General features: G+C 48.8%; 1 protein-coding gene across 1 annotated transcript in view; it reads right to left on the bottom strand.

The window, feature by feature from the left end:
- Window positions 1-12,546, bottom strand: part of DLG5 (discs large MAGUK scaffold protein 5) — a 125,850-nt gene that overhangs the window by 58,030 nt on the left and 55,274 nt on the right. Inside the window, exons 3-5 of the mRNA XM_054572497.1 lie at window positions 7,071-7,233; window positions 5,051-5,194; window positions 4,088-4,271 (exon numbers count right to left, since the gene is read on the bottom strand). Coding sequence (XP_054428472.1) covers window positions 4,088-4,271; window positions 5,051-5,194; window positions 7,071-7,233 — 491 coding nt within the window. The remainder of the gene's footprint in view (window positions 1-4,087; window positions 4,272-5,050; window positions 5,195-7,070; window positions 7,234-12,546) is intronic.

Here is a 12,546-nt window from a genome sequence, read left to right as displayed (position 1 = left end):
CCAGAATCAACCAATGAATACATACATAAATCTCTGTCTCTCTCTTTCTGCCCCCTTCCTCTCTCTCTCTAAAATCAGTTTAAAAAAAAAAAAAGAATAGGAACCATTTTTCACACTGCTATAAAAGGGAGTTACAAAAATCGAAAGAGAAAACTAGAATGGATCCTGTGGCACTGTAGTATTGTATTAAAACTGAAAATGTGTCTTCCAGCCAAGATGAAGGCGTAGGTAGATGCACTGTGCCTCCTCGCACAACCAAAAGAAGGACAACAACAAATTTAAAAACAAAATATAACCAGAACTGTCAGAAAATCAAACTGTATGGAAGTCCAACAACCAAGGAGCTAAAGAAACATTCATCCAGACCAGTAGGAAGGTCGGAGAGGGCAACCGGGGCAGAAAGGATGCGCAGCAAGGCAGTGGCTGGAGGACAGGGTGGTCCCACATTTGCATGTGGATAAACCAGGAGGAACAGCTGGGGAGCGAGACAGACCACACATGCCCGGGTTCCCGTGTCAGAAAAGAAATCCTTAAAACCTCTGGAGGTAAAAATCTGTCGGGGTTGCGGCAGCAGGAGAAACTCCCAGCCTCACAGGAAAGTCTGTTGCAGAGACTCACAGGGTCCTGGAACATACACAAACCCACCCACCTATGAATCAGCACTGGAAGAGCCCAATTTGCTTGTGGGTAGTGGGGAAAGTGACTGAAAGCCGGCCGAGAGCCGAGTAAGCCACACTGTTCCCTCTTATACCCCTGCCCACAGAGAGCATCACAACACAGGGACCTGGGTTGCCGGCCCTGGTGAATACCTAAGGGTCTGCCCCTTTCAATTTAACAGGCAAGCTGAGACAAAGAAATATGGCCCAAATGAAAGAAAAGATCAAAGCTCCAAAAATAGAACTAAGCAATGAACAGAGAGCCAACCTATCAGGTACACAGTTCAAAACACTGGTGATCTGGATGCTCATTGGATTGGCCGAGTATGGTCACAAAATGGAGGAAAAAGTGAAGACTATGCAAAGTGAAACAAAGAAAAATATACAGGGAACTGACAGCAAAGGGAAGGAAACGGGGACTCAGATCAACAACTGGGAGCAGAAGAAAGAGCTAAACATTCAACCAGAAGAGAATGAAGAAGAATTCAAAAACATGAAGAGAGGCTTAGGAACCTCTAGGACAACTTTGAATGTTCCTATATAAGGGTGCCAGAAGGAGAAGAGGAAGAGCAAGAAATTAAAAACTTACTGGAAAACATAATGAAGGAGAACATTCCTAATCTGACCAAGGAAAGACTTCCAAGACATCCAGGAAGCTCAGAGAGTCTCAAAGATGTTGGACCTAAGGAAGCACACACCAAGGCACAGCACAGTGACATTACCCAAGATTAAAGATAAGGAGAGAATCTTAAAGACAGCAAGAGAAAGGGACACAGTTACCTACAAAGGAGTTCCCATAAGAATACCAGCTGATTTCTCAAAAGAAACCTTGCAGGCAAGAAGGGGCTGGCAAGAAGGATTCCAAGTCATGAAAGACAAGGACCTACATCCAAGATTACTCTATCCAGCAAAGCTATCATTTAGGATGGAAGGGAAGATAAAGTGCTTCCCAGGTAAGCTCAAGTTAAAGGAGTTCACCATCACCAAGCCCTTATTATGTGAAATGCTAAAGGGACTTACCTAAGAACAAGAGTAAGATTAAAAACTATGAACAGTAAATGACAACTAACTCACAACTATCAAGAACTGAACCTAAAAAAACAAAAACAAAAACAAACTAAGCAAACAAATAGAACAGAAATAGAATCATAGAAATGGAGATCAGAGGGGAGGGGGAGGGGGAAGAATGGAGGAAAAGGTACAGGGAATAAGCAGTATAAATAATAGGTACAAAGTAGGCAGGGGGAGGGTAAGAATAGTACTGGAAATGGAGAAGGCAAAGAATTTGTATGTACAACCCATGGACATGAACTAAGGGAGGGGGGGTAATGCTGAATGGAGGGGCGGTGCAGGATGGAGGGGAATAAAGGGGAGAAAAAAAATGGGACAACTGTAATAGTATAACCAATAAAATACATATTAAAAAAACTGAAAATGTTAGTGTGAATAAACTCATGGTTTTTGATGTATATTACATATTGAAGATAGATATATATAAGGGGGAGGGAGAGAGATGAATCTTGAGGTGTAAGTGTGGGGGTGCAGAGGCATACTCAGATGTTCCCTACTCTGTCCATTTAGAGGGCCTGGGAGCCGTGACAGGCGTCGCAGTAGCTATGAGTATACCCAGCTATGGCTGCTAAATACCATTCTCCACTAAAAAGAAGAAGGACTCTTCGGAGAAATGGCTGATTTTCCAGGGCAAGGGCAGGGAAATTATAAAATGAGTTTGGAACGTCTTGTTCCAAAGGGCAAGGAAGCACTCAAAGAGTAAGAAGGACACGACAAAAAGATGGAGAAGAAAGCTTCAAGAGGCCACAGTGGATTAAGACCCACTGAATAAAAACCAGAAACCGTAAGTAAACAGGTAGGGAGGTAGGTAAACCACAGGAAAACAAGCAAGTTTATACAGTAGAGAAGCCTAGAGACACCTCAAGTGATCAAAGTGAACATCATCAGTAATGGCTCATATCAAGCCAAGTCCCAACGAATAGGATGCAAAGAGAAGACACTCTCTTCTCTTTGCCTACGATGCATAAAGGGTATCAAACAGTGAGACTCATCCAAATCCAGGATGAGAGACAGCCTACAAAATGAATAGCCTGGCCTGTAATCTTCCAAGGCATCAAGGTCATGCAGGTCGAAGTCAGAAGAACCGATCCCGATTTAAAAAGACCACAGAGATGCGACAACTGAATGCAACACTTTATTTTGGACAGGATTCTTTTCCTATTAAAAACACTATTAAAACAACTAGCAAAACATGAACAGTACTCTTATGACTGACTAGTTGATAGTATGTACATTAACTTCCTGATGATGTTTATATTGCTAATATATAGGATATCCTTGTTTGTGAGAGGTACACATTAGCGTGTTGAGGGGTGATAGGGCCTCAGGTTGGCAACTTACTGTTGAATAAGGGAGAAAAATTCTCTACACTGTACCAAAAACTCTTCTGTAAGTTAGCAACAGTTTAGCAATTTAAAAATTTTTAATTATAAATGAAAATGCAATGAAGTCAGATAATGTCACGCTAAATTATTAGGTAAGTTCAGATTGTTCCAAACTGTGTCGAGCAAGCCCCAAAAGTCCTGCTTTAATTCAGGGAACCATAAATGACTATAAGGGGGAAGGAGCTCTCTACCTAAACAGAGTTATGCTTCAGAGCTCAGAAAACACACTTCCTCTTCCTGGGACCGCCTTCCAACCCAACACCAAGGAAACAAAATATAACCAGAACATCCAACCATCTGTGGACACAGAGCAGGCCACCAGCCCTGCCACATCCCTGGGCAGCCCTGGTAGTTCCAAGAGGAGAAGGGACCAGCTTTACTCACCACAAGCCAGGGCTTCTGACTGGTCTGCTGCTTGTGGCTTTATCAACATGAAACAAGAGTTGGGCACAGTAAAGTAACTAACTTGGAATGCAGAGAGCAGCAGTAGCCATAGGCCACACTCCCACCCAAAATAACGATGATAACTCTTCCATCTCTTATCTGCACAGGGCTTTAAAATTTCCAAGTCTCTCCATCTGTAATCTCATGTGATCCGTATGAAGGAAAAAAGCTCCAGACCACTGGACCCTCAAGCCCCCAAGGAAACCTAATTCCTGTTACACACTGCATAGCACCTGCTCCTTAGTAGCACTGCAACATTCGTAATTAAAGATATGTGTGATTACTTGACTAACATTTGTCTCCCTATTGGACTACAGAGTCCCTATTGGACTGCATGAGAGCAAGGGCTGAGTGTTTGCTCACAGATACCCCAATGCCTCAACATTCAGTGGATGCTCTAGAAATACTAGCTAAAAGATCAGATGGGTAGATGGGTGAATGTGTGGGGTGGATGTGTAGATAGGTGAGTGGATGTGTGGGTGGATGGGTGACCGACCTTGGCCTGTCCCCAGCCACCTGGCCCAGCTCTACCTGCTGCTGCTGGGCCCGGAGGTCACCAATCTCCTTCTGGTCCTCCTCATGGAGCCGCTTCATGTCCTCCCACGACTGCTGCAGCAGGTTACGCTCCCGCAGCAGCTGCCCGTTCTCCCGCCTCAGCATGTCCACGTCGTCCTTCAGCTGGGTCTGGTCACTCAGGAGCCGGCTGTGGAGCGTGCTGCAATCCCCACACACACAGTGAGCCCCAGACAGCCTACGCCCCCACCCCGAGGCATCACCAGCCCCTCCAGAGCCCAATACTCCCAATACGCCAGCTAGGGAGCAACAGCAGCAGAGCCCAACTAGCACTCAGGGGCAGGCCACAGCCCACTGTCAGCCAGATGCCCAAAGGACCCAAACCACTTGTGGAAAACCTGACACAAAAATGGGTACATATACAAGATAGAGATAGAGAGAGCTAGAGCGAGAGTGAGAGCAAGAGAGAGAGAGAGAGCGCGCGCGCGTGCGCATGCACGCGTGCGCACACGTGAGAGAGATTCCCCTACCTGGTACAGACCTGGCGCCTCCAAATACTGAGGTACTAGGCCTGAGTACACCAGCAGGAAGGCAGGCAAATACCCTCAGAGAGATGCCAGGAGACCAAAAGGGAACATGTCCCGCCTGTCTCTCCTGTGGCAGGAGCTGCAGCAAAGTCCCCGGACAGTGACCCAGAAGCCCAGGGGTCTGCCTGGCCCACTGTCTCATGTTTTCAGTCACTCTCCAACCTGCCATGCATCTGAGGGCGGCACTCGATGGCATGAAGGGTTAATGGCCCCGCTTTGTACTTGGGAAAACTGAGGCCCAAGGACACAAACCCCCTTGCTGAAGGCACACTGCTTGCTACGTGGCAGAGGCAGGACTAGGACCAGAAGGCCTGGCTCCAAGTCCAAAAATAGGGAAGGGAAAGAGGCAGCCATTCGGGGATACTCGGGCCCTTGCCAGGCAGGCCCCACTCACTGGTAGAAGTCGGTCTCCTTGGCTACCTCCTCACACCTCTTCAAGGCATTGGTATGCTGGTTCTGCAGGCTCTGCAAGTCCGACATGGCCCGCACACACTGAATCTTCAGCCTCTCGTAGTCAGGATTCAGCCTGTGATAGGGCCTGGCCCAGACAGCAAGCAGCACTGTGAACGCACTGACAAGCAATGTCTCTCCCCCCGAAGCCATGTCCTCAGTCACTGCAGCCCAGTGATTACCAAATGCTGGTCTCCTATGCACCACAAGCACCTGGATGCTTGTTAAAAGCTTAGATGTCCCAGCTGCATCCAGGCCAACAGAATCAGAATCCTCAGGATGGAGGGACCCTCAGTTGCCTGTGCTCCCTGCATGGTCCTGGAGAGTTGTCAAAGTACCATCTAACAGCTTCTGGGAGACCTTGCAACAGGCCTACACACATAGTGGGTACACAGAAACCTGTGATAAAGTTTCTTCACTCTTTAGACCAGTGATTCTCTCTGTTGGGCATACAATAAAATCGCCAGGCCAATTACATCAGCACCCGTGGAACAGGACTAAGACATCAGGTAGTTTTTTTTTTTTAAGCTCCCCAGGGAATTTCAATGTGCAGCCAAAGCTGAGAACAGTAGCTAGGAGCAGTGGTTCTCAAAGTGGGGTTCTGGGACCTGCAGCACTGGTATCACCTGGGAACTTGGTAGAAATGCAAATTGTCAGGCCAGCCCCAGACGTCCTGAATCAGACATTATGGAGGGTGGGAGGGCAGACTAACTAGCAATCTATGCTTTAACAATAAGGCCTTCGGGTGATGCCACTGCATGCTCAAGTTTGAGAACCCCTGCCCTAAGGCAGGCATCAGCAACCCTTTCCTGTAAAGGGCACAGCATAAATACTTTAGACTTTGCTGGCCATATGGCTGCTGTACAACCACACGCTCTGCCTTGGTAGCATGAGAGCAGTGGTGGACAACATGCATGCCAGTGCACCCTGTCTTCACAGGCCCTGCCTTCTGTGCCATCTGATTGGGGCATAATCTCGTCAGAGCAATCTCAGGCAGCAGGCTTTGCAGCCCTGACACTTCCCCCAGAGGAACCTTCCTCGGAGCGAGGTGCACCCCGAGGCTCCTAAAAGGAAGAGATTAAATCACTCAGGACCCCTCCAGCATCTCCTGGAGGGATAAACCACTCTGCACTCCCTCTTCCTCTTCCTCCTCCTCCTTCTCCTCCTCCACAAAACTCCCCTGGATCATGCAGGTGGGTGAAGACTCCCTTTGCCCACCTGCTAGACCGCCCTTCCCTGGCAAAAGAAGTAATCAAAGATTTTCTTCAAAACAAAGAAGCCAGGTGGAATATACCCTTCCTAAAACACATGTATGGCAGGATACAGTTAATGTGTTTACAAACCACATAAAGATCCACCCAACAGGTGGCAGGCTGGGGTCTTCTGGGAGACAGCGGCACATGCACACACAGAAGGGTGGCCCTCCTGGGGCTCAGCAATGGGATGGCTAACTCTAATAGGTCACGGGCTGCACACAGTAGCAGCAGGGGATAAAGAGGGAAGCATACTGTCTTGGGGCTGGAAGGCAGAGGCCTAGAGGGGGGTAGTGATGAACTCAAGGCCTTCCAACCAACCAGTGAGGAGGTACCAAGGTAGAACCAGGCCCTTATAGCTGCTGCCACTGAACAATCATCCGCAAGGCCAGTAGAAAGGCTAGGAGGCAAATGCCAGGCTCTACTGAGCCACACACACACACACACACACACACACGCACACGCACACCACTATCAGGGGCCAGATTTATATTAGACACACACCCATACCTTTCGATTCTTGAGTAGTGTGATGCAGGCCATGGGCTCCAATTTTAATTTGGAGGGAGCAAAACAAGGCTGTACCCCTCCCTCCAGGAGCTAAAGACTGCCACCCTTGGAGGGGAGGAGATGGTGATGGCATCAGGATAATAACCCTTGCCCATTGGCAAGCTGGTGAATGTGTTGGGCAGGGAACTGGCCGATCACTACCTCTTGTCAAAGGTCGTCCCATGGGTCGCAAAGGCCAGGCGCTTCCGCAGTTCATTCCTCTCTCGGGTCATCAGCCGCAGCTGAATGGAGAGGTTCTCCACCTTCTCATTCACTTGGCGGTCAGTGAGGAGAGGCGGCGGGGATGGTGCCTTCCCGGTGGTTCCTGGCAGGAGGAATATAAACAAGTGAACCGGCATTAGGAGAACGTCACCAGGTGCCTGGCACCGTTCTGGCTTCTGGCATCAGTTACGCCCCACAGCCCTACCAGGTGTACCCTATTAGCATGCCCCTTTCACAGATGACAACATCAAGTCAAAGATTAAGAGGTGAAACAAAGACCTAAGGTCAGGCAGTCTGGCCCGTGTCCATGCACTTACCCTCCACTCTCCTGGCCCTGGCTGAGAATCCTGGGGACCTCCGCTCTTCCAGCCCAGCTGCGACACCTCCAGGATAAAACTGTTTGGGCCCGAATCCTTGCACCCTTGCGCAGTCTGGAAACACCGGCTATCACCCACCCCGGGCATCCCCCACCCCAGGCATGGAGGGGCCGGTCCGAGCCCTGAACAGGGCAGGAGACATAGCCTGAGAAGGAAGACCCAGGTGGAACCTAGCAAAGATCCTGAAAGCGAAGGTGGCTGGCTCCAAAGTGGGTCCCAGGGCTGTGTCCCCATCCTCCCCTGACCAGGGCTGGATACCTCATACAGCTCCCTCTTTCCCATGCTGGCAAGGATGCAGAGAAACTGGAATTCTCAAACACTGCTGGTCAGAATACACAGTGACACATCCACTTTAGAAAACACTTTGGCAGTCTTTTATAAAGTTAAACAGGCATTTACCATACTACTCAGTGATCCCCCTTGAATTATTTACACAAGAGAAATGAAAATTTATGTTCACACAAAACCAGCACACAACTGTTTAGAGTAGCTGGTGAATGGATAAAAACAGAATTACATCCCTATAATGGAATACTACTCAGCAATAAAAAGGAATGGACTACTGATACGAACTACTAACACACATAAGTGTTCAGGGCTCGGACCGGCCCCTCCATGCCTGGGGTGGGGGATGCCCGGGGTGGGTGAGAGCCGGTGTTTCCAGACTGCGCAAGGGTGCAAGGATTCGGGCCCAAACAGTTTTATCCTGGAGGTGTCACAGCTGGGCTGGAAGAGCAGAGGTTCCCAGGGTTCTCAGCCAGAGCCAGGGGAGTGGAGGGGGAATGGCAAATACCTGCTATGCCAAGTGAAAGAAGCCAGACTCAAAAGGCTATATACTATGTGACTCCATTTATGATATTCAGGAAAAGATAAAACTATAGAGTCAAAACAAGATCAGTGGTGGCCAGGCATTAGGGTGGAAGGAAGAAAGGCAAGCCACAAAGCCACAGAAGGAAATTTTTCAGGGTAAAGGAATTGTTCTGTGTCTTAATTGTGATAGTGGTTAAATGGATGTCACAATCCATCGAACTATATCCTAGAAAGGGTAAATTTACACCTCAATAAAAATGGCTTAAAATGTTAAACAAAAAACAAACAAAAAACGCGTGGTACCCTAAACTGAGGCCATCATCCCAGGAGTGGTGTGACAGGCGAAGAGCCGTGGATTGTCACCCCCTCACCAGTCACTGTGGTTATGACAAACATTTTAAATAACAACCAAAAGAAAACTAGCTTCAAGTAAGTTGTCCAAAAAATGTCCAACGCCCTTTTGTGTCTCCTGTCCAGTACAGTTGTTCTTTCGAGTTCAAGTACAAAATGGTCCACTCCCCCTGTTTCTCTTCTTCATCTTTCCAAATCTGGAACCCACTTGAGAAGGGAGATTTTCTTTTCCCTTTTGATGTCCAAGATGGGATTCAGGGGGTAAGGGGTTTGGATCGCACTAAAAATGGCCCCAAAAAGGGGGGAATGGGTTGGAAGATGCCATGAGAACTGGCACAGGCTCTGGAATCTGGACAAGAGCCTTCACTCACCTGGGCCTTGGTGTGAGAGGGAGAGCAGCAGCAGGGCCAGAGGGGGCAGGGGTAGGAGAGCCCCTCCCACCATCACAAGAAGCCTGGCTCCTCCTCCAGGTCACCCTTGCTGGTCTGGCCTCCCCCCACCGACCAGGAGGCTCAGTGAGCAGCCTGGCAGCTGGGTGGTCTTCTTGGCCATAAGCCCCTTTGTCCTTGGCTCCCTCATCACCATGCTGCAGCCGGCCCCAAAGGCAATCCCCTCAGGCTTATTTACAGCTGGACAGGTTGCAACTCTGCTTCAGAACCCTGTGGGTCCATGGTGCCAGAACCCAAGGAGAAAGCTGGCACTGGCCAAAAGCGGTCAGGCGGAGTAAGGATGCCCAGGTAAATTTTCCGGCCACCTCCAGGCCCTGGCAGTCAGGGGAGAAACAAAGGAGCAGCAGAACGCAGTCATCGCAGGGAGCAGGGACCAAAGACAAGCCAACCTCACCTCCAGCCCAGGAGAGCCAGAGCCATGGGGAAAACAGTCTCACACCCTCAGCCAGAGCTTCTAAAAGCACCTTAACTTCAGGAGAGAACTTGGTAGAAATGCACATTTCAGGCCTCACCCAGACTTACTGAATCAGAAACCCTGGGAGTGATCCCTTCTAGGAGATTCTGATGTCTGATAAAGTTAGAGAACCTCTTATCTGGACCAAAGTTGCATTTTCTGGCCAGAGTGGCTTTTCCTTTTTTCTTTTTTTATTGGCTATCCAGTAGCCACTGCACTTACAGGCATCACCCACTGATGAAACGCAGGCGAGGCCCCTTCCCTAACTATGGAAGCCCAGGGAGACTCCCTCCCTGGTCAGTGCCAGCCCACAGCTCAGCTCCTCCAAGGCCTTAGAGTGCTAGGAGGTTAGATTCCAACGCAGCAGCTGCAGCCCTGCCCAGCTCCCAGATAGCCTCCCAGATAAGCTCTTCGTTCTCGAATCCTAAACTCAAAGACACAGGGAGATGGCCTATTGCTTCCTAGCTGCTCCTGGATCCAGATTACCATTTCCTAGAAGGCCCAACTCAAGGGCCCCCTCTTTCCTCAAATTTATGCTGATGGCTTCATCAGAAACAACTGCTCCTTCCCCTGAGCTATTTGTTTCTGTTTTACACAGGGCAGAACGGCCAGTAGCTTACCTCTCGGCTACTGTGGTCTGAATGTCTGTGTTCCCCTCCCCACACACACACACCAAATTTCTATATTGAAATCTGAACCCTGAGGTGCAGAATTAGGAGGTGGGGCCTTGGGCGGGTGGTGCTGATCAAGTCATGAGGTTGGAGCCCTCATGAATAAGATTAATGCGTCATAAAGGAAGCCCACCTGGAGATCTCTCTCCTGACTTCTGAGGTGACAGCAGGAAGGCATCATCACTGAACCAGCAAATGGGCCCCATCAGACACTGAATCTGCCTTAATGCCTGGTCTTGGGCCTCCCAGGCTCCAGAAGTGTAAGAAAGAAATGTTTGTTTCTAAGCTATCCATGCTATCATAGCAGCCTGATGGACTGAGACAACTGGCTGGACTCAAAGATCAGGGGCCAGGCCCCTCCGTGATCCCTACAAGAACTGAACACATGTCCAAGAGGAGAGATGCTCCCATTAATCTGATGAACTGGAGAAAACATGTCCCTGAACCCAAATGACTAGGGAAGGGTTAGAGGGCACAAGGAATCGCCCTCTAACAGCCCTGTCTCTACCTTCCTTGTCAAGCAGAAGTTGTGCTCTCAAGAAATCTTTGCTGAGATATGAAGGAAACTTGCCAGCTCCCTGTCCTGCCAGCAAGCCAGGAGAACTGTCTGTTTAATAAGAAATCTCTCTTGTTACTTCAATTTGCATAAAATTGAAGTCCCGTTTTCTAAATGCCAACCAAGAATGTCTCTTCTTAAAACTTTCCCAGTAATTCACGATGAGAAATAAAGACACCAGAGAAATTAGATCAAGATGAATGGAGAGGAGCCCTGATCAGAATGGCCCAAGTGAGCTAAGCATCGTCCCACAAAAGTGGAAGGTCACTGGTTTGATTCCCGGTCAAGGCACACATCAGGATTACGGGCCACTCCTCAGCTGGGACGACAGACAATCGATGCTTCTCTCCCTCCCTTCCCCTCTCTCTAAAAATAAATAAGTAAAGTCTTTTTAAAAGTTAAACATAAATAAAATCTTTTCTTAAAAAAAGATGAATGGGAAGGAAAATATATCCCTTCTACTCTTCCATGTATATCTCCCTAACAAAGAACATTTGGGAAAAGAATGGCAGGTTATATTCAGCGTAAGAGAAATTGGTAGATGAAGCCTAGACTGCCCAAAATGAGTATGCAATACACAGGGACTACCCACGGGGCGGGTTACTTAGTAAAGGGCTCCATGGGATGGGGGAAGGCATCGAAGAAGCCACTCACCCTCAGTGGATGAAAACTGCCTGGAAAGGCCTCAATAGAAAGACACTGCAACCTTTAAGACCATTAGATGGCAAAGGCAGGGTGAACTGTCTGGAGGGTCAAGCCTGAGAGGTGAAACAGAACAGACACCACCTATGGATCTAACACTCACCAGGGGAGCTGACCAGCCACAAGCAGTCACTAAGAAAATGCTATATACTCCACACTTCATCTACCAATTTCTCTTATGCTGAATATAACGTGCCATTCTTTTCCCAAATGTCCTTTGTTAGGGAGATATACATGGAAGAGTAGAAGGGATATTTTTATTCTAAGACCCTGCTCTTGCCTTTCCTTAGGTTCAGGGAGAAAGACAGGAACAAACAAAAACAGCCAGTCTCCACCCGACTTACCAGCGCCCCCTTCTGTCACGGCAGCGGTGCGCCTGTGAAGGCTGGGAAAGGAAGAGCTCTGCCTGTCACTGGGTGAAGGCTAAGCAAGGCGGAATTCTCTGGGAGGCGCTGCAGTGGTCCTATGGCTGACCCCACTATTCACTCCATACCAAGCAGCTGGTCCAAGCCAGGCACAGACACTCCAGTTCTCTCGCCAGGGTTTGGGTGAGGCCAGCCCATCTCAAACAGGAGAGCTATTGCATATGAATGCTGGGCCCCACACTCAGAGCTTCTGATGGAGCAAGCAGGACAAGAAGTTCTGGAGCCTGCATTCTAACATGTGCCTGAGTGCTGCTGGCCCAGCGACGACACTGGGTGAGCCACCCGTTTAGACGCAGACAAGCGACTTGCTTGTGGTCAGCGAGAAGAGACTGTGCCGAGGGGCTTCCGGGGAAGGCTTCTTTACTCATAAGGAGACACTAGAGGAGATAACCCTCCTCCTCCTCCAGGCTGTTTGTAACCATGGAGATGTTCTTTTATCTGTTCTGCCCAACATGGTAGCCACTAGCCACAGGTGGCCAGAGAGCACTTGAAATGTGGCTAGTGTGACCACTGAAACTAGACATTTGATTTCATTTTAATTACTTTAAATTTAAAAAGCCGCCTGGGGCTCCCATAATGGACATCAGAGCCCGGAACACTGTCAGGACGTAATGGCTGGAA

The sequence above is a fragment of the Pteronotus mesoamericanus genome, unplaced genomic scaffold (assembly GCF_021234165.1).
Source record: "Pteronotus mesoamericanus isolate MK-2021 breed Mesoamerican mustached bat unplaced genomic scaffold, CSHL_Meso_final contig_24, whole genome shotgun sequence".
Lineage (NCBI taxonomy): Eukaryota > Metazoa > Chordata > Mammalia > Chiroptera > Mormoopidae > Pteronotus > Pteronotus mesoamericanus.
The sequence above is the reverse complement of the archived record's forward strand: the minus strand, read 5'-3'. Positions and strand labels throughout refer to the sequence as shown.